The 15,088-nt window shown below is 36.5% G+C and overlaps 1 protein-coding gene across 1 annotated transcript; it reads right to left on the bottom strand.

The window, feature by feature from the left end:
* Positions 1 to 4,490: 4,490 nt before the first annotated feature.
* Positions 4,491 to 12,723, bottom strand: nmbr (neuromedin B receptor; the record flags this gene model as incomplete). Its single annotated transcript, XM_082146537.1, has 3 exons — positions 4,491 to 5,592; positions 8,926 to 9,271; positions 12,335 to 12,723. 3 exons carry the CDS (start codon positions 12,721 to 12,723, stop codon positions 5,209 to 5,211), a joined length of 1,119 nt encoding a protein of 372 aa, XP_082002663.1. The 3' UTR covers positions 4,491 to 5,208.
* Between the last annotated feature and the right edge of the window lie 2,365 nt (positions 12,724 to 15,088).

The following is a 15,088-nucleotide window of genomic DNA, read 5'->3' as shown; positions in this document are numbered from 1 at the left end:
AATGTAAGCTTTTCATGTGAAAAAGCTCCCTTCACAAAAAAAGAAGAGGAAAAGCATCGTGGGAAGTGAAAAACACACAACAGGTGATCTTATTTCCATGGATGAACCTTGTTTGTTAAACTGTATACATATAGAATGAGGCTGTTCATACTTTCATTACTATTTTATAAAGGACATTTTCTATTATGTATGAGCAAGACCTAAAATATTAGTCCAGTCAGACAGTACTTGAGGAGTATGCCTACAAATATGTGACAGAAAATCCTGGTCAATACTCTGTTAATCTGATCATTTATTAGTGTTATTAATGACCATTTCTGTTCAAATGTTGCACCTTGTTTTCTCAGTTTCTCAGCTTTGAATGACGATGCACAATAATGTATGGAAAAGCTTCACTTCTTACAGCCTTTTGAGGGTTTTTCAACACCAGTCCAATCCCCTTTTATGTGTCTGATTTATATTTATTATATAATTATTGACAGTTATTTTCTTTCCATTTTACTCCATGACAAATAAATAAAATTAGCATTAGCATTCTGGGAGACAGCGATAAAATATCAAAAAAAATTATTTAGCTACATCTGACTTTCAAATGTTTTGCTGTGACTCATCCAGCAATGTTAGGATGATAATAAGGTTAACTTTATCTGAATAAACAGATTATGGTCTTTAAAAATAGACAGAATTTGCACTGCAGTTGCTTAGGGAAATTAATAGAGCCTATAAATAAATACTTCTTGTTTTGCATCTTCCAGTTCTGAGTTCATAAAACATTTGTAGACTTAATTCCAAAAATCTGTTTAATTTTAATTCTTTAATAACTTGGCAGTATTTTTAACACATCTTGACTAACAATATTGAACAATTTATTTCTCACAAATAATACAGTCAGAAAATCTCACAAATGCATTGAAATAAAAAAAAAAACACTGAAATACATATTTGCAATGAACGCATACAAGTTACTTAAAACTGACTAGTAATATTTCAACACATAGAACCATTTATATTCAAATATGGTCCCATGATGAAAATTGTGGAATAAATATTGTGGAATATTTTGTAATGTGGAAATGGAACATGCACATATAAGCACAACTGAGATTTTGTCATGCCGGAGATGAACATCCCTGATTAAAATATAAACTCTTGATTCAAAAATGAACTGCTTAATCAAATGAACAATTTAAAGTATACTGAAGTAAATACATTCTTGTTAATTCAATAAGGGTGTGATCAATCCCAGCTTGATTGAGTCGAGTTTTAGCTATTGATGTTTTTAATTAAAAGTTCTTGATTAAGAATCCATAACCTTGTTGTGGTCAACATGCATGTCTGAATTGTCATTATAGCATTATATAGATCAGCTAGGCTGGTAGAAGACATATCTGTGCATTAATCTATATATAACAACATGAAACACTTTTCAATTCAAGAGCAGAGGAGGCCCTGGCTACATGTTGAGTCATTCATACAATAAGTGTTACAATAACATACCGGTACATTGTTTTGTTTTGAGTTGATGACTGTGATACATATATAAATTACTGCAAATAGTACTGTTTATAAGTTTACAGTCATTACAAGTAATGAATGTACAGTAAGTAGCAGACTACTGTAGCGCAGTAGTGTTATAGAATTACTGATTTTGTGGATTATTCTCATTATTTTACTGTTTTTTACATGTGCTATAATTAACCAATTTGGTTGAACTTTTCTTGATCCAATATAAGAGCACTGTTTAATTTAATCTATGTGTTTAATTTACTCTCAGAGTGAAATCCCAATAAAGCAGATGGGAAAGGGTAGTGTGCCTGTTTAATCAATCTTTCCGCATTACATTTAGATCCTGCTTCTGTGGAACAGTCGCAATCGATTCCTGAGGAGGTAAGTTTGACGTGTCTTTTCACTCCACTGCATGATGCTGTAAATATAAATGTTACTGTTTTTTGTGCTGCTGTTTTATTATATTTATACACTGTAAAAAAATATTTGTATGATTTGCTATCACAACTTTTTTTTTCTTTTGTCAAATCAACTTAGATAATTAATGTGGTTCAGATAGCATAATATTTTGAGTTTCTGTAAACAATCTCCTTCAAATTAAAAATTTTAATTAACTAAAAATGTTAAGGCAACCAGGTAACTTATTTTTTGAAGTTAAACCAACAATATTTTTAGCAGTGTACTATGCTTAAAAGTCAAAGTCTCTAGCCAGAAACATACTCGAGTGAAAATTGTCCACATTTAATTGTACTCTATGGGCCCTATTTTAACGATCTATAAGCCATGGTCTAAAGTGCACGCACAAGTGCACTTAGAGTGAAAAGTTATTAGCGTATGCCATGTGGTTGATGTCCAGTGTTGCTAGCTGAGCAGAAATACAAAATCATGCTTCGCTTGGTCCCCTCAAAGTTGCGTTGGGTTTTCTCCGAATCCACTTTTGCTAGTTTAACGACAGGAAAAATGGTCGGAGCGCCCAGCGCATGGTCTTAAAGGGTTATTCTCTTAATGAGTAATGGGTGTGTGTTGGGCGTAACGTCAGAGTGAAAACCAATCAGAGGCTCATCTCCCATTCCCTTTAAAAGCCAGTTGTGCTCGCGCCATGACAGATTCGCTATTTACATGGCGGAATTTGCAAGCGGAAAGACTGAACGCTTTTTCCAGAGAGAAAACGGATCTGCTCATGCGCAAGGTTAAAGCACGCAAGCAGACCATCTACCGGAACAAGCCGGAGTCCACCATATCTTTATGTACACAACAATAATCTTTTACATTGTAATCTTTTTATTTTTAGTATGTGGCATGTTTGTGTGCTGCTGCGCGTTGTGTGTGTAATAAGCATAGTGTAGGCCTACGCGCGTTGTGGACCCACCTATAGGCTCATATTACTAATGTGCTCTTTAAAATATATATATATATATACTGCACCATTGACTTAAACCAGGTTTCAGTTGCCTCAAAATAGCAACGCGCCAATAATGCACCTGAGCACACCTCGTTTTCAGACCAGCATGCCCATGGGAGCACAAATGGGCGCAAATGCATTTGTTATTTAAACAACGTGGCGCAGGACGTGAAAATGATAACTGCGTTGGGCTGAAACTAGCAAAAAACACTTGTGTCACGCCTGGCGCTGCATTGCTTTAAGGGGCTTTCGCACCGGGTAGTTCTAGAAAAACTAGCCACCAGGGTGGTTCCCCGAGAAATAATGGTTTCCTTAGGAACGTTTTCCTGGTTGCATTTGCACCGCCAGTAGGAACTCTAAAGTAACGTAAGCTTTGACCTTTATTTTGACGGTTTTGAGAAAGCCAGCCAGAGCCTGAGCAAACAAACAGTGCTCACATTCCCTGTGTTCATTAGTTTACAATCTGTCTAGCAGTCCTGTCAAATACGTTATTAGATAGAACTGACAGACAGTGGTGAAAAGTTATTAGCATATGCCGTGTGGTTGATGTCCAGTGTTGCTAGCTGAGCAGAAATACATTATCATGCTTCACTTGGTCCCCTCAAAGTTGTGTTGGGTTTTCTCCTCAGCGTAAGATGGTTAAGAGGTCCATCTATCACTGTTTTATCACAATGTTCGTACAGTTAGTTTGTGAGGTAAATATATAAGCTGTGTAATCTGTGTGTTTACAGAGCTTTTTAAAAAAATTCGGGTGCCGGTGTTTCGCGTGCGTTCACCCAGTCAGCGTATATATTTTTTTATATATGCCCAGTCTGAGCAAATCAAACTTTTTCATCTTTCTTTTATGTATTTACTTTGAAGGGATCGGACACCGGATATGTAGGCCTATTAATTGAAATTGTTGAATGTTAAATTCAAGTGTCAGGCAATTCACAATAATTTTCAGCAAAATTAAAACGCATTGCTTTAGGTCAAAAATTCTGTGTTGAGGGGTCTCTTCACAAGGACAAATTATTGTCATTAGTCACTTATTTCCATTAAAATGGATTTCATTTTTTTGAAGAAAAATGTATTTAAAAAAAAATTGAAAAGAATGATGGCGTAAAATGCCTATTATGATGACCTATGATAGATTTAAAGGTCTAAATGAAATTGTGAGCAGTAAGATGTGTGTAAGTGTCTATGTTTTGAGTAAAAGTGCAAGTACCGGTATTCAGTTTTAACAGGACTTTAGTAAAGTAGCCTACACATTTTCTAATGCCCTAAGGACCACAAGATCACAAAAAGCTCATTGAACTTTGTTTAGGGCACAGTTTCCGATGACAGTCGCTACAGTTTATAGGTAATATTTCCACCTCACAACTGTATGATTATTCCACTCCATTAGATGTGGAAACAAAGCACTCCAAACAGAAAAAAATATATTTAAAGATAATATTTTGCAATGCAGTGATTTAGAACATAGCATTTGTTGGTGAATCTAAGAATGATATCAGCATGCATTCTTTATATTAGTCTGCCATTATGATCTTTGCGTTCCTTTGACTCATATATCGGAAGCTACAGGGGAACGTGTCTCAGAAATGTATATTCATGTTGAATCCTAATCTGTTTATGCATATCTTAATCTAATCACCACAGTTTACCCTTGAGTGTGTGACCTGTCTGATCTATCACAGTTGACATTAACATTCACTGGAAAGAGCCATGTCATTGCTCCTAAATTTAATATATTGTGAATATATTGTCTATGTCTGAGAAATAGAATGCGACCATAGGCAATGTAAATGATTTAAGTGATATCTCTGTAATACGCTTTTCCTCTTGGTGAAATCAAAACTGCTTTACCAAACATTCATTTACTGTATTAAGTGCACTTTCCATCGATTAAAGTAGAATTTTCATCATTTGACTGGATGAAAAAGGAAATATGATTGAGCTGAAAAGCAAATCTGCCATTATACAATAATGGAAACTCTAGTCCAATATTTTGTACAGAGCTGATATTTTATACAGGCAGAAATTGTGTTTTGCTTGAGGAGAAATAGAATTAGCCTTCAATTATCAGCGGGATATCCATTCCTTTCTGTTTGCAATAAGAATAATGTTTCAAAAAATAAAGCAAATTTCAATCTTGGGCTCATGCGACACTGCAACCTTTGGGAAAAACATACATGCAATATTTACAACAGTAATCCTTCTGTATTTCCTGCTTCAACAAACGCCCATTTACCCAGCTGGGTCACCAAACACTTCAATTGAACCTAAATGTGAGTTCCCAAGCCTTAAGAGAACAGCTGCTAAATGTAGACTCCTGGTTTTTGGCCATGCCCGTTGGCCACGGCGGGTGCGCTCTTCTTGATGGAGGTCATGCGGATAGCAGAAGTGCTCTGAAGGTAGCTGGTGTTGCGCTCTTGGTACTTGCGCTGTCTGCACAGCAGCTGGTTATTGAAATGCCTTCTGAAGCTCTCGCTCAGCAGGTACAGGGCAAATGGGTTCATGCAGGAGCTGGAGAAGCTCAACACTCGCGCCACAAGCGTGATGATGAGGTGTGACAGCGAAGAGTCGATCTGCCGATAGTTGAAGGAGCGGTACATGTAGAGAACGTGGTTGGGGAACCAGCACAGCGCGAAGAGGCCCACGAACACCAGAACGATCTTGGCTAGACGCTTCCTTGTTTCCGTCTCAAAAGAGGGAAGGAGAAAAGTTGACAGATAAGACCACTCAATAAAGTATGAGGTGCATTTTAGATCAATAAAAATGCATGCAAGTTCAGTACTGCTTCCTCTTGCCTGATTCTGAACCCGGTAATTGTCATTTCCTGCAACCGATTTTAGTTCTTGGAGCTGGGTGTTTATGTTTCAGCTACACTATCTGTCAAAAGGTTGGAATCATTACGATTTTTTTCTTGGTTTTGAAAGACGTCTCTTGTGCTCTGCAAGGCTGCATTTATTTGATAACGGTAAAAACAGTGATATTGTAAATATTATTACAATTTAAAAAGCTGAATTTTCAGCATCATTACTCTTGAGTCTTCAGAGTCACATGATCCTTCAGAAATCATTCTAAAATATGTTGATTTGCTGCTCAAGAAACATTTATTATTATCAATATTGAGAAAAGTTGTCCTGCGCAACATGTCTGTGGAAACTGTGATGCATATCTTTAATGAATAGAAATATTATAAATGTTTTTACTGTCACTTTTGATCAATTTAATGTGTCGTTTGCTAAATTAAAGTATTAATTAGTTTTCTTTTCTTAAAAAAATATATTATATTCCACACTTTTGAATGTAAGTGTTTCTGCAAAAATCTTGAACTCGGAATTATGCATTTCTATGTCAACACTATCAACGGCAAAATGAAGCTGTAGCAGTGAGGTGGTACAAATAAGACATGTAGCCTACTGTACGTTGTTTACGTTCATTATTATTGTAATGTTATGTGCTTTGAGACATGATGTAATTTAACGAAGACTCTGCTCTGACTGTGTGCGTTCATGTGTTTTGGAGGAGGCGTGGCTTTGGAGACGCTCTGAAGGGAGGATGTGATCCAAGGGGGTAATCTATCAGCCGGAAACTGAAGCTTCCCCGGGGGCCGCCATTGATTAGCAGACCATCACCTGCTGTTAGCATTCCATTGACTCCCATTCATTTTGGTGTCACTTTGACAGCGAATAACTTTACATCTGAGGCGTTTAAAGACTCCATTTGTCCATTATTTATTTTTTTTAAAACACAAAAATTTATAAAAGGCTCCTTTACCTTGTATCTTACGTTATGGCCCCAGAAGCAGTTTTTGTAAAAATAGGCTAACGATTGCGTCATAACCACGCAACTCTCTGTCGCACAGTAGAGAGATTACCGTATGGACAGGAGGAGAAGCTCGCGGGCAATCGGGGGGACGTGGAGGCAAAATGACAAAATAATTAATCAGAATACTTAGCAAAAGTTACTCCTGCTCCTAGCTGATGGACACCTCCTACTCACACTCTCCGTCTCTGCAAGTTTCGGAAGGGAATGATTCAGATTTCTCTTGGCACAGCTACTAGAAGACAGACAGGTTGCTCACGTCACATTTACGTCGTCAAGCTCAGTTTGAGTCTGCGCAGTACGCTCAGCCATTCCTGATGAGTGCTTCTAATTGACTTCACTTTTCTCCGTTGAATCCAATGGGGTCGCTGTGTCCATTTCTTTTACTGTCTATGATGTGATCTCATGCTTTCAAAGCTAGCTTGCTATTGCTAGCCTCTCCAAAATTGCCTTCTCTACCTTTAAGCAGCAAGACTGTTTTCAACATTGATGATAATAAGAAATGTTTCTTGAGCAGCAAATCAGCATATTAGACTGATTTCTGAAGGATCATGTGACACTGAAGTAATGATGCGGAAAATTCGTAATTATTCCAAAGGTTTGACTGGTATAGGGAAGGTTGGTTTTTGCTTTAAATTCATCTTATTCGTTTATATATCTTCTTTTGTTTTCCACAGAATAAGGAAAGTAAATACAGGTTTGGAACAGTGTGAGTGTGAGTAAATAATGTCAGAACTATCCCTTTAATTATGTTCTTTTTTTTATGGCTTCCAAGATTCTGCAGTACTGATAATGCATAATTTAAATTGTTCAATGAAGTACATACAGTGCAACACAAGAGATTATATCCCAATAAGCTATTCATGCCATTCACAGAAATGAATGATAGATGGATGAACAAGACTGATGTTTTGTCTCATGAAATGCATGATTACTCATAACCAAAAGAGATAAAACCAACGGTACACTTCATAGGATGATACACTGTATTATCAAGGGCATGAGGGAGCGAAGAATGTTAGCTGCCTTGAAACAGCTGCTAAAAGAGAATATTAACGAGAATATCTGTCATCCTTAAGGACCCTTGGAACAAAACTGATGATTCATAGCCCATGCAGCGAAAGATAAAGTGCCCTGTCTCAAAAACCTGTCAAGGGAGCATTTTGTGTAGGGTGTCCCTCAGTTCAGCAGAGGCTCATTTTATACTTTCTCTTAAAATGTTTATGGTTTGGCTCTTGGGGAAGAAATACTGTCTTAGATCATCATAAAAGGGCCAATTCCATTTAGAACAGCTGTTACTGCAAATCGACATTTAATTGCAAATAATGAGTAAGGGTTGTATGCATTCCAATTCAATTTCTGAATATGAATTGAATTTGTATTAAGGTAGCACACTGCATGCAGGGTTAAAATGTATTGAAAGTCATGTAACTGTGATTTTTACTGTAACTATACTGTAAAAACATAAGTTGTAAATAAAACAAAAATTATTGTTTAAAGAGAATACTTTCTTTTTACTTCAAAATTTACCTGTCATTCAATGTGTTATTTGTCATTTCTTTGTAATTATTTATAGATGGATGGATGGATGGATGGATGGATGGATGGATGGATGGATGGATGGATAGATAGATAGATAGATAGATAGATAGATAGATAGATAGATAGATAGATAGATAGATAGATAGATAGATAGATAGATAGATAGATAGATAGATAGATAGATAGATAGATAGATAGATAGATAGATAGGCATTTTGAATTTATATTTCTTAATATTTAATAAATTAACTTTTGGCAAACATAGAATAGATCATTTTGGATAATGTATTTCCTGTGCAACACTTCTTTGGATTGCAGTTCAGTAAAAATAAAAATAAAAATTATGTTGTTCCAAATTCTAATACTACTTCCTGTGGTGTGGCTAATTGAACTGAAATTCACACTCATTCTTAAATTTTGGCATTTGCACAACCCAACCAATTACTACATAAAGCACATTTTAGGTTAACCTTTTTCCAGTGTGCTTACAATGACAAATCCGAAATATCTTTGCTCTTATCTCAACTGTGATATCTAAAACATGATTGATGGACTGAAGCAACAATCTGCTATTCCTGATGAATAACTTATTTTGACAAACACAGAAGATTGGCATTCAACCAAGCATGTGAGCTTTACGCTTTTCCCCTGGAACCTCTTACCTGTCTTTTGGAGTGCTCACTAATCTCACCTGGCATATCATGAGCACTCTTGACAAGTGTCTTCGCGATGTGGTAGTAGTAAACAGAGATAATGCTCAGGGGGATGAGGAAGTAGACGAGGAATATCATAATCGAATGAATCTTGGGATGCATCTCGTTGGAGAGTGGATACGGCACACAAGCGGTGAACGTCATGTTCTTGTCTGGCATATGAACCACCTGCGAAAAGACTGCCTCAGGGATAGCCAGCAGCACTGAGACAACCCATATAGTGATGGCCTTCAAGCAGGTCCAGAACACTGCGCTGGAGGTCTGGATATCCATTGGATTCACAATAGCTTTGTGTCTAAGAGAAACATATGTGAAGAATTGTCAGCACACAGATTGCTGTGACTTTCATCCAGGTTGAAAACTGATGAAAGAGAAAATTGCCTTGTTTATCATCAATTTATCATAGCTTTAGGGAAAACACTGTGTTCTTATCTGAAGTCAGATTTGATTCTGTGCTAAGGTTTATGGTTATTCCTCAGCAGGATGTGTGCCTGTTTATACTAGACCTGCTGTTATTATTGAAACAAGTTTTGAGAATAGGCATTTAACTGGTACATCTCAATGTTCTATTCAGTTTCATTCCATGACTGTTCCATGTTAATGAAATTATTGCTGTATGTCATCATACAGAGATTTATCTTATTGAATAAGCTTATTATGTGACAGATTAATTACACATCAACACAGTCATAATCGGAAATTATGACTCTGAATTTTCACACACACACACACACACACACACACACACACACACACACACACACACACACACACACACACACACACACACACACACACACACACACACACAAACACACACACACACACACACACACACACACACACACACACACACATACATATATGTATATATGTATATATATATATATATATATATATATATATATGAAGAGTTCAGATGCAAAAGCCTCTAAATGCCATTTGAAATTTTCTTATAGAATGATAATTTTTATCAAGCTCGTATACTTAAAATCAATAATTTCACTTAAATGGCAATGAAGATTATCTATTAATTATCATTTAAGTGAAATTACTGAACTTAAATGTACAAGCTTGATAAAAATGATCATTCTATAAGAAAATTTCAATTGGCATTTAGAGGCTTTTGCATCTGAACTCTTCATATATATATATATATATATATATATATATATATATATATATGTAAAATTAAAATAACATTAAGATCAAAACATTAAAACATGGCAATACTTTCAAAGGTTGTGACAAATGATCCTTTTCAAGCCATAAAAAGATACTATATATATTTAAGAAGAAAATATCTGATATATATCAGTTATTTTCTTCTCTACTTGAACCTAAAAAACCTTTACACTGGCGCTTAGCAATCCTAAGTCTAAAACTACATGATCAAACTTATAAATGATTCATCTAAGGTTTTTCTCCCAAAAGAAAAGCTGTCCTATACGAAATACGATATTTCCTGTGCACATCTTTCCGATATTCTGCTCCGGCTGCAAAGCCTACAGACGGAATAAAGTAAACAAAAAACAATAGAGAAAATTCATGGTGGAAAATTGGTTGCTTTTGTTCCTAGGAAATTGTCAATTTTCTCCTATTGACAAACCGGTCAGGTTTGATCTATTCGACAGTGTCCTTTAGACATTCTGCTGCCGTCATCTCTAAGGTAAATGGAAATCTCATATGACAGCATCTTCGCCCTGCTTCTCTCCTCCACCTGGTTTTATTGCTCCGGGCTTGCTTTTTCCTCTCTCAATGAACACAGACTGCCCTGCCTGAGGCATGGGTTAGCTGGGGAGCGTGCCACGATCACAGCTTGATTTCTCCCTGAGTAAACAAGTCTGAGTTGAGCATGCAGTTTAAACTGACTAACATGCAAATGAACTTGATTTTTTTTCATGCATGACTGTGAATCTCGAGTAAGTGCTAGTCAGATTAAGTCTTCAAAACAATCATTTGTGTGTGATGATGCAAATAGTTTCTTTTCTGTTGCTTTTATATCACGGCAAGCCAGCCAATGCACTTGTCCTCCTTCCTCAGACAGAAGCTTGTCAAATCTATCATTTTAGACGTAATTCCTTCGGCCTAGAGATTCATTATCCCAAGTACCTGTACATTGACTACATTTTGCATCACGATTGTCGTTTTGGGGAACGGAACTCTTAATGCAGCCTACAAATCAATAGCAATAAATGAGCACTGCTTGGACCCTCAGGGTGGTAGCATAATCACTGTGGCACAAATGAACTTTCAGGTGCTCCAAACAACAAACAGACTGAGCGACAAACCAGGCTAGGAAAGGTCATCACCTTTAGCTGAGGCCCCCAAGCACTGGGACAAAAGTGAAGATAAGGCAGAGTGAAACAGAGCGGACATATGTCATCTTCACCACAGATCCTCGTCCACATTTTTATGCTCTTTCACAGACTAATGCTCTAATGCAGCCAGAGCTTGTCAATTAATAAAAATAGTAATATTATGTTGTCAATCATCATTTAGGATTTGAAGCACTGTATGAGAACATCAAATTCTGAAGATACTCCTTTCAGTTGAAGTTTCAAGGAATATTTGTTAATTATGGTCACAATGTATATGCAGGTTTTCTTGAATGGACAATCATTTTTTCTAAGCTTTATCCCAAATCTACCTCTTTTGGCTATAATGATGTCTCTGTTATTTACAGCAGCCTTGGTCCAATTTGGTTATGAAAAGCTGCATTTCAATAATAAAATTCACTGCGGTGTGAGTAAATCAGAATAATAATGTCAGGGGTATAGGCTGTACAGATCACTTCCAGCCTTCAAAACAATATTTATGTGTAAAGAAAGTATGAAAACAAACTGCCTAATAAATATTTTATTATCTGTCCAAATCTGTGCTCTGAGCACACCAAAACCCACACATGTCAGAGAAATGAACTGCATCTTTGTTGTTGAGAAATATATCTCTTTTGAGTCATGAATCAAATGTAATACAGAATCCCTTCAGGCAGTTTGCCAAATGGGACATGGTATCTACAGCATCATGATTAATTCCTCTCTAAATCAATGTGTTTGTATTAATTTTGCTCTCAGCTACAGGTGCTTAATGAGGAATTCTATACAACTTAATAAGCTAAGACAGTAACTACAGACTTAATCTATTGGGTTTACAGTATATATATAGATATGTCAATATATATAAAATATTTTACAAACACGAGGAATGAGCTATAAACAACGAAATATATACACACACACGTTATTTATTGCTAATTTCTCTTGTTTGTTTAAGTGGTTGTTTCAGACATTGTGCTCATTTTCACAGTAGTGAATGTGGCAGTGATTGCAGTTCATTCAGGATTTTTCCCCCTTACCTGTCTGCGCTCAGTGCCGTGAGAGTGAACACGGAGACTCCGACCGAGGTGAGCTGGATCACCGGGATCATCTTACAAGCCACAATTCCAAAAATCCACTCTTCATAGAAATACCTAAACGCGTCCACTGGTACACAAGTGACCAAAAGCAAAAGATCTCCCACAGCCAAGCTGGAGATGAAAATGTTTGGTACACTTCGCATCGCGCTGGTAGTGATGAATATTTTCACAAGAGTGATGTTGCCCAGTAAACCAACCGTTATGATAAGTATATAGACCGATGGGATAACGCAGCGAATGATGAAATGCACCGTTTCCCCTCCATCGGATGTCCAGTCATCTGTGAAGTTCTCATAAGCTGAGGTATCCTCAGAGAAAGTGTGATCCATATTTCGTTTTAGTGGTTAGAAAGCAAAGGAGTTAAAATTAATGGATGTAAAGTTGCCCTGCTTTGGAAAAGAGAGAGAGAGAGAGGTGCTGTCCGCAAAACTTAGTGCTGAAATGAGCGATGTCTTCAGCCACGTCCCTAAAAGTTGACTGGCTTCTTTGAAAGGCAGGAACAAGTAAAGGGGGAACCTATGGCAAACCATCTTAACATTTAATCCTTTAAACTAACTATTATGTATTGGTGCTATTAATACCTATTTTAGACTAATATCCAATAGTGACTAGTATCGTTCTCAATTTCTTATTTAGTTAAAGGGGTGGTATAATTACCTTTTCACAAGATGTCGAATGTCTTTGATGTCCCCAGAGTGTGTACAGTATGTGAAGTTTTAGCTCAAAATACCCCACAGATATTTTTATTTAGCATGTTAAAATTGTAAATTTTTCAAAAACACACCGTTTTGTGTCTGTTCCTTTAAATGCAAATGAGCTGCTGCTCCCGAACAGTGGGCGGAGCTTCAACACCTTGCACTCACACAGACATGCACTGAAAATTTCTAAAACTTTTAGCTTTTTATGTTCAAACCGGATTCAGACAGTAATGGAGAGATTCAAGAAGAGGTGACAACATGTAGAATGCAACAGGACGTTTCTGAATGGTTAGTTGATGAATTTATGTAGGTTATGTGTAGTTATCTTCTAGTCATTGATTAGCATATTCTGTCTTGATAATCTATAAATCGTGTTCAGGGGGTGGGGTTTATGTAAATTTTAGGGTTGGTGATGTCACTAACCCAGGAGAAATGTCGTGTAGTACCTACCAGCCTGTTGTAGTCCTTAAAAAGTGAATTCTTTAAAAGCAAATATCTCCCTTTGCTTTGAACTTTGAGCATTGTAACTTTGCAGATGTTGTTTATGCTCAAACAGCAACATTACACACTAAAGTTAGAAAAGTGAAATCATAATCAACCACCCATTTAATCTATAAGCTACTATTAATTCATTATTTACCACTTGTCATCACTTCCTACTAGTGTATATTCAAGTTGATTCTGGTAACTATTCCAGTTTTACTATTAATTATTGTATTCATTAGAAAACTAGTACTGGAACTAAAATATAGCCTATTAATGAATACATGTTAAATCGGCTTGCCATAAGAACAGCATTGCAGAGAGCAGCACCAAACAGTTTTGCATTTTATCTATCTATCTATCTATCTATCTATCTATCTATCTATCTATCTATCTATCTATCTATCTATCTATCTATCTATCTATCTATCTATCTATCTATCTATCTATCTGTCTGTCTATCTGTCTGTCTATCTATCTGTCTGTCTGTCTGTCTATCTATCTATCTATCTATCTATCTATCTATCTATCTATCTATCTATCTGTCTGTCTCTGTCTATCTATCTACCATCTAAATGTGTTAATTCCCCATCTTCCACACAACATTTACCCTTCTGGTTTTAAAAGTGTATTTATGTATTTCATACCAAAATAAATAAACAAATAACTCCCCGAATCCCCATATATGAAAGAACAATGATGGCTCGTCAATGAAAGAACGACAGTCGCTCGTCAGTAGGCCTAGCGCAAACTGGAATTGTGCTTTCTGGACTCGTCAGGTGCAGCTTTTGTCCGCGCGCCCTCTTATCGGAGTTAGACTGGAGCTCTTTCATGCTCTTTCTATGACTCGCAGGGGGGATTTACCGAGGGAAGAATGGCAATAAATACGTAATCAGAAAACCAACTGGGTCTGGACAACTAGAGTAGAAAAACAGGTATGAGATGTTTTTATTCTAACCTTCATGTTAGGTTTGCTTTCTCATCCTTATAGGGATAAAGTAAACAGACACATAACAAACATTTATGCATTAATTGCTGATGACAAAGGTTCTTTGTGCAGACAGATCTTGAAATTGGATTTTCATTTGGCCTTGGCCTCAGAACCAATCTATCATGGTCTTCCAGTGAACAGTTCTTAAAAGAACCTTTTTTTTTTTTTCTTAGCGAGAAGAACATTTCAATAATCTAAAGAACCTTTTTCTGATATAAAGAACCTTTTGTAGAATGTAAAGGTTCCATAGATGTTAAAAGTTCCAATAAAGAACCTTTATTTTTAAGAGTGTCGTTCTTGCTTTTGGTCTGTGCAACCTGTTATTTCGCCATAATGCTGGATAGAGAGGCTTTTAACCCTCAGAAGCCTCATTTTAAAAGGCTTAGTTCAAACTTTCAGCAATTTTTATTCAGGAATGATGGAGTGTTCTGACAACTCTTACTGGTTCTGCTCTACTTAAAGATCAGCCAAGGGATACCTGAATGAGTTTCAGACTAGGAATGAAAAGCATTACAAGTCACT

This window comes from Leuciscus leuciscus (assembly GCF_965113295.1).
Source record: "Leuciscus leuciscus genome assembly, chromosome: 19".
Classification (NCBI taxonomy): Eukaryota; Metazoa; Chordata; class Actinopteri; order Cypriniformes; family Leuciscidae; genus Leuciscus; species Leuciscus leuciscus.
The sequence above is the reverse complement of the archived record's forward strand: the minus strand, read 5'-3'. Positions and strand labels throughout refer to the sequence as shown.